The sequence below is a fragment of the Octopus sinensis genome, unplaced genomic scaffold, assembly GCF_006345805.1.
Source record: "Octopus sinensis unplaced genomic scaffold, ASM634580v1 Contig03812, whole genome shotgun sequence".
Classification (NCBI taxonomy): domain Eukaryota; kingdom Metazoa; phylum Mollusca; class Cephalopoda; order Octopoda; family Octopodidae; genus Octopus; species Octopus sinensis.
The window spans coordinates 1-11,625 of NW_021826884.1; the positions used below are offsets into that span (position 1 = coordinate 1).

At 36.4% G+C, this 11,625-nt stretch overlaps 1 protein-coding gene across 1 annotated transcript; it reads left to right on the plus strand.

The window, feature by feature from the left end:
- The first annotated feature begins 2,831 nt into the window (after window positions 1–2,831).
- Window positions 2,832–9,912, plus strand: LOC118760994. Its single transcript, XM_036498635.1, has 3 exons — window positions 2,832–3,011; window positions 4,928–5,005; window positions 7,602–9,912. Exons 1-3 carry the CDS (start codon window positions 2,840–2,842, stop codon window positions 7,679–7,681), a joined length of 330 nt encoding a protein of 109 aa, XP_036354528.1. The 5' UTR covers window positions 2,832–2,839; the 3' UTR covers window positions 7,682–9,912.
- The last annotated feature ends 1,713 nt before the right edge of the window (window positions 9,913–11,625 follow it).

The following is an 11,625-nucleotide window of genomic DNA, read 5'->3' on the forward strand; positions in this document are numbered from 1 at the left end:
TCGGGGAACACTGCATCTCTGAGATCAGAAGGCGTCTTAACAATGGTACAAATGGAATCGATGGCAATATTACCATTTTCATCCCCTGGTATTTTGCCTTCGCCAAGTGCAAGGAGGGTGTGAGGAAATGCTACTGATGTGATATTACGTCGCATATGAGCACGCATATTGATGTGAAGTTTGAGAGTTACTTCCCTTTATTAAAAAAAATATGCATTAAAATGGAAAAAAATGATGGTAAATTATTTGTAAAATCATAGACTCATCGTAGACGCGCGCTAATACCCAGAAGGGCTCGATAGGAATCACGACTATAAGATACCCGGTTTGGGTTAAACTGCATCGCAAAATGTGGGAGTAGTTAGGAATCTAAATCGGAGTAGACAGACACACAACCTTTCTTTTATATATAAAGATTTTCGTCCTAAAAAACTTTGTATGGAGTGAATGGTTACCTCTTTGGAAATATATACACACACATTATACATACATCTGTGTATAGATGAATATATAAATACATTTAAATATCTATATACACTTTTGGGCGATCTCTCTGTTTCTTAGAGATAACTTTAGATCTTATTTTCGTCATAAAAAACTTTGTATGGAGTGAATGGTTACCTCTATGGAAATATATACACACACGTTATACATACATATGTGCATAGATGAATATATAAATACATTTATATATCTATATACACTTTTGGGCGATCTTTGTGCTACTTAGAGATAACTTTAGATCTTATTTTCGTCCTAAAAAACTTTGTGCGGAGTGAATGGTTACGTCTATGGAAATATATACACACACATTATACATACATCTGTGTATAGATGAATATATAAATACATTTAAATATCTATATACACTTTTGGGTGATCTTTCTGCTACTTGGATATAGGTCTTATATTCGTCCTAAAAAACTTTCCTGTCACACACTCACGCACACGCACACACGCACCCTCACACACACACACACGCGCGCACACACACACACTCACACACACGCACACACACACGTTAGCTTACAATTTTATTTATATATTTGCGTGTCTATGTGTGTAAAGAGGAAGTGGCAGGGTTAAAAAGTCACTCACTACAAAAAGTGAATTACTTTCACTTTATTCGTTGCACACTGTGTGTGTGCGTTTGCGTGTGCTGTAGCCCACACTAAGAGAAGCATTTGACTCATGCACCACAATGTGAGTTTTCTCTAAATTTTGCTTAATTGGGGTTGAAATTTTAAAAAGTGGACCTGGCAAAACCCGATGCATTCTACTCTTAAAAATGCTAGGTAAATTGTAATTGAAGAAATCCTATATTGTAGATTTCTATAAGATACAAATGGAGGCAGATAAAATCTGCCTTTTATGATAAGAGATACATAAATATAAACAACTTATAAATAAGGGCAACCCAAAAAATTTCTAATGCCAAATATACCGAAAAATTGGACATATTGTCCATTTACCATATAATTTTTTTCTCAGTACGCACGCTACTCGAAAAAAGGTCGACAGAAATTTCTAAAAAAATTTCATTATTACCTTTTCGGACCGATTTCAGGGTTATTTCAAAAAGAACCCCTCCCTTGATATATATATATATATATATATACATACAAACCAGATGTCTAAATATAGAGGACTTGTGAAACAGATTAGATACAATGAAGTGTTTTATATATACATATATTAATGGTTGTACTTGATCTTATCAATAAGAATCCAGACTGTTGCCATAGTAACAAAGCTAAAGTACACAGAATGAAGTTGCTCGGCACAGAGTGACCTTTATCTCTGTTGTGCATGCACGCTAAGTTTTAACATTCTAGCGCAATTCCACTGTTTACAGCAGTGCTTGGAAGGAAGGTGTGTAGCGTGTGATCGTCACATTGACAATGATATAGAAAGCTGAGCAGAGAATCTGCATCAAATTTTGTCAAAAGTTTGACGATTCCTGCTCAGAGGGCCCTAGAAATTTTTCAATAAATTTTTATCGTCCCTGACACAATCAAGGACATCTTGTGCATCTGAAACCCGTGTGTCCTTTTGGTCCGCTGAAAGGAGTTTTGGCGCACATTTGGTAGACAGGCGTCTCAAACCCAAATCTTCAGTGGTAATGGACCGAACCGTAACAAACCTGCACATCCTCTGATAATTCAAGGATGGTAATTCGACGGTTTACCCACACAACTGTACGCCCATCAGCAATGTTTTTTCTCAGTTCTGCTCGTTGCAGATCTTCCAGAATGTTCGTCAATATCGACATTTTCGGCCATACTTAAAATGTCTGAACCACTCTTACATGTGTGTGTGGCTCATACACTCCTCTCCATACACTTTCTGCAACTTTACGTAGGCTTCCAAGCACTGCTGTAAACAGCGGATATGAGCTAGAACATAAAAAATTAGTGCGCATGTACAGCACAGATTGAGATCAATCTTTGCCAAGCGGCTTCACTCTGCGTGTTTTTGCTTCGTTACTATAGCAACAGTCTGGATACTTATTGATCAGACCTCGTATATAGACACAAAGTTGTGTACATATATAGTTTTGTTCAGCAGAAATGGAGTCTAGAAGTGAAGTATGGTTTTGGAATATATGTGGTGCACTGCTTTTGTAATATATCAGAGTCAAGACGTATATTTAACAAAATCTGTATAAATATACACGTGTGTGTGTCTGCGTAGCACTTATACACACATAAATCTGTCCGAACGTGGTTCTTTAAAATAGAAATTGTGAGACACTCATGGAGGTCACTGCAGAGTTTCATAATATTTTGTCCTGTAAACATGTATACCATGTAAATATTGTTATACATGAATGTTATTGATGAAATGTGTTTATATTTTGTTCCATAGATGTCGCTACTGTCATGAGAACATGGCCACCGTGAGACTGCAACCATGTGGAGATCTTGTTCTCTGCGAGAATTGTTCTTCTGAAATGACATTTAAGAGATGCCCCGTGTGTCGAGAAAACACACTCAGCAAAAGTGAATTTGGTAAGATAATCTTTGGGGCTCTGTTTGTTGTCTTGTTGACCTTATTGTGTGGAATAATGTGCTTCAAGCTTTCGTGTAGACCCAGGTATGTCATAATGGGACAGATTTATGATAGGTGTCCCTGGGGTCTTTTCTTTGTGACAGTATATCTATCACTACATCCACTAAATATTGCCTTTACCTAATTTTGAGATGTCACACTTCAAGATGTCTGTCAGGATATGTTGTTTAGGTACGTACCCTGAATGTCTCTTTAGGTACGTACCCTGAATTATAAGAAATTAACAAGATTAAAAATCAAATCTCTAAGAGTATAAGTATAATGATCATTAACGTTGATTAAATATTAAATTTAGTATTGAACGGTGAACATCTCTTTACTCTTTTACTCTTTTACTTGTTTCAGTCATTTGACTGTGGCCATGCTGGAGCACCACCTTTTAGTACTTATTCTATCGGTCTCTTTTTGCCGAACCGCTAAGTGACGGGGACCTAAACACACCAGCATCGGTTGTCAAGCAATGCTAGGGGGACAAAAACAGACACACAAACACACACACATATACATATATATACATATATACGACAGGCTTCTTTCAGTTTCCGTCTACCAAATCCACTCACAAGGCATTGGTCGGCCCGGGGCTATAGCAGAAGACACTTGCCCAAGATGCCACGCAGTGGGACTGAACCCGGAGCCATGTGGTTGGTTAGCAAGCTACTTACCACACAGCCACTCCTGCATTTAAACAAAATATTGGTGTTGACATAAAATATAAAGATAGGAATTAAATATGAGTTCCCTGTGTGACTTGATCTCACAAATCCTTGTTTGTAACTATATATAATATACACTTATTACATTGTTTGAACAACATTTACCATCCATATAGTCATTCTTTTTCTCACTCTTGTTAGATTTTTAGATGATATTAATGCTAAAAGAGGCACAGTTTTCTGAGCGTTTCACCCTTTGGTCTTGATTGTTGCGTTCAAATTATTTAATGAAAGATAATCATTGTTATTTGACCAGGAAATGAATTAAGCATTAGTATTTGGCAGTGGACTTGGTTATATCTTTCTTCGTTTGCTCATGGAACTACCATAATATTAGCTGTGCTGAGACACAATCATATTCATAGTAATGAAGGCTATATGTTCTTTACTCAGATTATATACAATCTATATTGATATCTAGTATTGCACCGTCAAGCACAGTGCCATTGTATCACATATATACCCAATTATCATGATAATTAATAAGCTATAATTCATTAACTCTCTTACATTTGTATGTCTGAAATGTAAACATATTTTGTCATAGGAACATCGTGTACCCTCACCTAACATTTTATATCTTGTTAGGGATCATGTTGGGGAAGGGTGTATGGAATTTGGCTTGTGCAGATGTTTATTAGGGGACAGATTGTGTGCGGGGTGGAGGGGATACACATAAAGGACATCTTTATGGCCTCAGTTTTACTTAATTAGAGAGGAATGTTGATTAGTGAATTCTAAAGATAAGAAGACAGTGCCATGCCATAAACTTGTCATAGTTATAAGAGAAGAAAAACAAAGCTAAGAGAAAACTGTTATCAAGTTTTAATTAAATGAGATAATTGCAACATTGTTAGGATATTTAATGTGTTTTTAGAGATAGATAGAGAGAGAGAGAGAGCGAGAGAGAGAGAGAGAGGGTGGATTTAGGAATGTTAGCCTGTTTTATTGTGGACATATTGGGCTATTACATGGGACCACTGTAGAAAGTACAGAAATATTGACCAAAACCATAATGGTCAACAGTTGACCAGTAACGACAGAAATTGAATGTCTCACAAAAACAAAATAGAGTTTAATAAAAATAAAGATACAGACGTTTAATTTTTAAATGTAAAACTTGGAAATATTTATTTCAGAGGCTCCAAAGTTTGAAGACAGGTGTGTACAAAGAGAGGCTACATGTCAGGGATTAGGGGCTGCATCTCAGGCAATTGGTGAGTATAAAATAATAGTTCCCAATTGATTTCTGTAAGGTTTTCTTCCCCCGAGTATATTGTGCTTCAAAGAATAACTGAAAACAGCTTCCATTCCTATTTTCCAATTGAACGATTATCTGTATAATAATTGAATTAAAGATATCGATTTACTGTGAGTTTATGAAATACCCATTGAGGTTAATGCTGTTGGTAATAATGTTCAAATTAGAAGACACAATAGAATTAATTTTGTCATTTGGTCATGGAACTCATCATCATCATCATCATCATCATCATCATCATTTAACATCCGTTTCTTATGGTGGCATGGGTCGGACGATTTCACTGGCAAGGCAGTAGGCTGCGCCAGGCTGCAATGTGATCTGGCAAGGTTTCCACATATGTATGCCATTCCTAACGCCAACCACTCCGAGAGTGTGGTGGGTGCCTTTTACGAGCCACCGGCACAGGAGTCAGTCGGGGTGGGGGCTGGCATCGACCACATTCGGATGGTGCTTTTTACGTGCCAGCGGCACAGGGAACTAGTCAGGCGGCAGTGACAAGGACCTATGCTTCTATGGTACTTATAACGTGACACAGGAACAGGTGCCAGTCAGGCGGCACTGGCATCGGTCACAACTACAATTTCCATTTTGATTTCGATCTTGAATTGCTTTTGATTTGTCATTTCTGTTATTGCCTGGTGGACTATGATGAAAACGAGGGGTTCAGGAATGATCCTAGTGAACTCCTACTTCTATCCGGAATTCTTCACTATACTCATTGCCGATCCTCACCTTACTACAGGGCCTCTTCAACTCTTATAATCGCTCGTCAATCCCTAGTTTCCGCATTAGCTGTAAAAAGGATTCTATTAAATATTCCACTGAAATTTCATAAAATCAAGGTTAACGTGGTTGGTAAAATGGTTAAATAAGAAGACATAATAGAGTTAATGATGTCTTTTAGGACAGAGAACTAAAACATTTTGTTGTTTATTTGTAAACAGGTGAGTTAACGAGAAAGATTTTCTTTCTTTTACTACTAAGGTCTTTCCTAAGTTTTCTGTTAGGTTATTGTTATTGTTGTTGTTATTGTTATGTAGCCAGATGTCTGTCATGACATGTTGTTTAGGTACGTACCCTGAATGTCTCAGGTCAGAATAACTTTGTTATAAATTAAAGAAATTAAAAATCAAATCTCTAAGATTATAAGTATAATGATCATCAACGTTGATTAAATATCAAATTTAGTATTGAACGGTGAACATCTGTTTGCATTTAAACAAAATATTGGTGTTGACATAAAATATAAAGATAGGAATTAAATATGAGTTCCCTGTGTGACTTGGTCTCACAAATCCTTGTTTGTAACTATATATAATATACACTTATTACATTGTTTGAACAACATTTACCATCCATATAGTCATTCTTTTTCTCACTCTTGTTAGATTTTAGATGATATTAATGCTAAAAGAGGCACAGTTTTCTGAGTGTTTCACCCTTTGGTCTTGATTCTTGCGTTCAAATTATTTAATGGAAGTTAGTCATTGTTATTTGACCAGGAAATGAATTAGTCATTAGTATTTGGCAGTGGACTTGGTTATATCTTTCTTCGTTTGCTCATGGTACTACCATAATATTAGCTGTGCTGAGACACATTCATATTCATAGTAATGAAGGTTATATGTTCTTTACTCAGATTATATACATTCTATATTGATATCTAGTATTGCACCGTCAAGCACAGTGCCATTGTATCACATATATACCCAATTATCATGATAATTAATAAGCTATAATTCATTAACTCTCTTACATTTGTATGTCTGAAATGTAAACATATTTTGCCATAGGAACATCGTGTACCCTCACCTTACATTTTATATCTTGTTAGGGATCATGTTGGGGAAGAGTGTATGGAATTTGGCTCGTGGAGATGATTTTTAGGGGACAGATTGTGTGCGGGGTGGGGGGTATGCACATAAAGGACATGCCTTGATGGCCTCGATGTTACTTAGCCAATTGGGTCTTTTCAAGCACAGAAAATTGCTGATTGTCTCAGTTGTTTTAGTTATCTTCCCGTGTGAAGCTCAGCATCTGAACATCATTTCTCACCACTTTGTCCCATGTCTTTCTCAGTCTTCCTCTTCCTCAGCTTCTCTCCACATTTAGAGATCCGCATCTCTTTATGCTGATCACCTCATCCATATGCATCACATAACCATACTATGAAAGATCTCTCTTTTGAACTCTACATCGGATGACTCTTATACCCAGATTTTCTCTGAAGACATTTCCACTGCGACTTACCTGAACACTGATGTTGTACATCCAGTGGAGCATGCTGGCTTCATTTGTCTCCAACCCTTTGCATGTCTTTTATCTTCACAGCCTATCTTTCATTATTGTGTTGTACATCTGTCCGTACACAAGTCTCATACAATCTGCTTTCCACTCTTAGGGAGAAGCCCTTCGTTACCTACAGAGTGGGGGCATTTGGGACGGTTAATCTTGAATATTGGTTATAGGAATATTTCACAATTATAAAATATCGATGTTCATTAAAGAAATTTTACTATAAAGTATAATCTTGGAAATATTTATTTCAGCAAGGCCAATATTTGAAGACAAAGAGGTCCAGACAGTAGAAGAGCCACGTGCTGAGTATAGAATGACATTACATAATTGATTTCTATAAAGTTTAGCTTTTACTGAGCTATTGTGGTCAATAGAATGACCGAGAACAGGTTTCATTTGAATGATTAGCTATAAAGAAATTCTGTTCTTCTACAACAACACAAATATCCAATAAATGTACTTTATGCAAACATCAGTTACTCATTCACTCGCAGAAAGAAAGATACAAAAATTAAATATAAACCCTGAAACGGTTCTCTCCCGTTAAGGAGAATATTCACCCTGTTTGTCATCTCATTGTACTCATTCATTCTCTCTCTCTCACTCATGCTCTTTCTCTCCGTCTTTTCAAGAAAGATGCTGGTTAAAAGTCTCAATACAATAAATGATATCATCCTCATCCTTTCTCATCTGCTCTCCATGCTCCCATACACTAGGTGGGTCATCACTGTCCAAGTCAGTTGTATCTGAAATTACTGCCAACCGTCATTTGTTGAGGAAATCATCTCACTTAAACATTGCAGCTTTTCTAAGGTGGTAGACCCTTTCTAACCCCAACCACTTTATAAAGGGTCCTGGGTATATTTTATTGTCGCACAAGCATTAGAAATGATCATCAATTTCCCAACAATATCAAACGTTCCTTTCAAACTTGTGGTGTCATCTTTCCTAGTTTCCACCAACCACTTCCTGGTGTGTTCTGGGAGCATTTAATTATAGCACAAGTAGTAATCAAGTTGTGTTACATTCTACATAATTAGACGGTCCTCACTACTCTATGATGTTTTGGTTCACTGAAGCTGATGACATTTTCAGGAGGTGAGAAGGGAATGTGATGACAAAAGAATCAGGATGCGGGGAGAGAAATTTGCAATACCCCCTCTCCCGGCTGTGGTGTCTTTGTCTTACATGTCTTTTGGCTAAATATGCCAGTACTTGTGCTTTATAAAAAGGGGCCACGTACACTCTGTGAGGTGGTTGGCATCAATAAGAACATCCTACCATAGAAAACCATGCCAAAGAAACCATCTGGGGCCTGGTGCAGTTGTCTGGCTTGTCAGATCCTGTCAAGATTTCCAACCCATTCCAGCATGGAAAACAAACTTTGAATGTTGATGATGATGATGATGATGCTGTCTTCCAGTAACTCATCATAATTCTTTGTCTTAGATTGTTACAGTAGTTTCCTGTCTGGTATAACATATTAGCTCAGTATAATAATATCGATTGTGGAAACCGGTTCAGTGATTTTGATAACATTCATATTGAACAGAGAACATATGTTCACATTTGAACAAAACATTGATGTTAACATATGCAATACATGGAAAGGAATGAACGTATGAGATTCCAGTGTGACTTGAACTCACAACTCTTTTCTAACTATATATATATATAATTATTGCTTGTTACGATGTTTGAATAACGTTTACTGTCCATATATAGACATCGTTATGCTGACAATTGTTGGGTTTGAGATGGTTTCAATTGTAAGAGAGTCACTGTTTTCCGTCTTTCACATTTTGGTTTTACTTCCGACTTGATTGTTCTGTTGAAATTAGATCATGGAACCTGGTCATTGTTATTTGACCAAGAAAAGAATTCATCATTAGTATTCGGTACTGGAAATGGTTACATTTTTCTATGGTTTCTCATGGAACTACCATAATATCAACTGTGCTGAGACACAACCTTATTCATTGTAACAAATGTCACATGTTCTTCACACAGATTTTATACAATCTATATTGATAGTTAGTGTTTATACGCCGCATCAACATGATAATTAATCAGCTATCATTCATTAACTCTCTTAAACTTGTCTGTGTGAAAGTTCCATAGCATTATCTTGTACCCTCATCTGATATTTTACACCTTGTTACCCTCAAAGTTAACATAACTTTTATATGGGTACACAACCACATCCCTACGAACTAGTTTTTACAGATGTATGCCCTTCCCACAATAATAAAGTGTTGATTATCAATAACTATAATGAAATTATACTATAAAACGTAAAACTTGAAAATATTCATTTCAAAGACTCCAACTTCTGTGAAGGATGCCTTGACAACATCACAGCCAGTTGGTGAGAAGCAAATAACAGTACCTCATGGATTTCTATAAATTTAACCTTCACCTGAGCATTTGTAGTTTATCAGAATGACTGAGGACAAGATCCATTCCTAATTTACATCTGAAATATTAGCTGTATAATAATTCTATTAGACATTTTGATATCAATGGAATTTCACAAAATAGTTAACGGGGTTGGCATGGTTCGGTAAATGGATAATTTAGAAGACAATAGAATTAATACTGTATTTTGAAACGGAGGACTAAGATATGTAGTTACTAAGTTTACTGATAGGTTATTGCTGTTGTTGTTATTTAGGCAAATATCTCTCATAATGTGACAGATTTACAATGAAATGTGTTCCGTATGTGAACACCCTGCCTTTTTCTTTCACTGATAATAAATTTATCATTACATCCCCTAAACATTGTCTTTATCCATGTAAAAGCATTAGGTTTGATGCTGAGACAACCGTTCTCTCTCTCCCTCTCTCTCCAAGATAGACACTGATGACCCTCATCATTTATCATCTGATGTCTATGCTCCTATCGATTGGATGGATGATTCCTATCCATGTCAGTTCTTATTAACAAATACTGTCCGCCTTGATTGGATGAGGAACACATTCCGGCTTTTCTATGGTGATGTGCCTTTCCTAACATCAACCACTTTAAAAAGGGCCTTGGGCACAATTTTGCTCCAAAAGCCCTAGAAAAAAAAATGATCATGTCGTCAACAAAATTAAACGCTCCTCTTTAACTTCTACAAGGAAATTCTGTTTGCAGATACTGAGAACAGAAAGCTAAAATACAATAAAGATGAACTGGATGGATATATGCAGGAGATCCAAAGCAAAAGCAATGATTCCCATTCATAGACAGTTTGAATGTCCATTGAAACCAGCATCAAATACCGATTGATTAGTTCAGAACAACTCAATTAGATACTTAGATTTAATCATGAAAGAGAAGAACAAGAACAAGTTGTATTCACAAAGAGTCAACTGTAAATCTACAGAATAATGAATATGGAACTAAAAGTATCTCGAAGACTGGAATCCTCTGGCATTCCTGGCTGTGTGGAACATGTGTCTTAAATCTAGGATGTGATACAAGACGGAAAGAAATAAAAAGGGATTGAATGTTGTGTGATTTGATCTGGTTTATGGTTCTCTAGCAAACAAATTATTGATGGAAGCAGTGGACCTGTTTTATATATGAGAAAAGATTAAGGATCTGATGAGGAGCTGCTATAACAATTTCAATATGCAGTTCTTGAGGAAAACTTTCTCGGCAGACTGGTATCATTTTGAAGCAGGAATTGCTGTAGTTTCTACAATATCAGTCATTTGGTTTGTGATTGTTATGGAGATGTTACTTAAATCAGCAGATTGATAAGAAATGGCTCAAAGGAAAACACTGGAGAAGACATTAATGGATTACATAACAATAGTAACAACAAATAAAAGGATATGCAAATAGTTCTGGATTAACTGGGTAGACTGAGGAACTTGGTGAAGAATGTGGTTCAATGCAAATGAGTAATGAAGCCAGTCATTTCTGAAAGGTCAGCAGAAAGAAAACAAAGGTCAAAATAGCAGGAGAAACCCTGATGAAGTTTAAAGGGAAACTTGAAAAACTATTACGACGATGGTACACTACCTAATTTTGCAATAAGAGTAAAGGCATTGAGATCAAGTCACAGAACGAAGATGGTTAAAAGAAACAAATATGCCAAACATTCTGGAAAATAAAAGATTTGGAGCTCGCACTTTGTATTCCCGTCTTTCTTATATATTTTTGAGTATCAGTCCTTTTGTACCATTTCAGATGTCTTCACTGCAATAATGTGTAGATGTCCAGTTGTATGTAGTGAATGGGGTTTTGTGCAAGTGTACATTGTTTTAGGACACCTGATAT

Excerpts from the sequence above, each read along its gene's own strand:
- LOC118760994 (XM_036498635.1), top strand. The coding sequence starts at position 2,840 with ATGAAATGTGTTTATATTTTGTTCCATAGATGTCGCTACTGTCATGAG. Across the intron at positions 3,012-4,927 it reads ACTCAGCAAAAGTGAATTTG|AGGCTCCAAAGTTTGAAGAC; the intron begins GTAAGATAATCT and ends TATTTATTTCAG. Across the intron at positions 5,006-7,601 it reads GGCTGCATCTCAGGCAATTG|CAAGGCCAATATTTGAAGAC; the intron begins GTGAGTATAAAA and ends TATTTATTTCAG.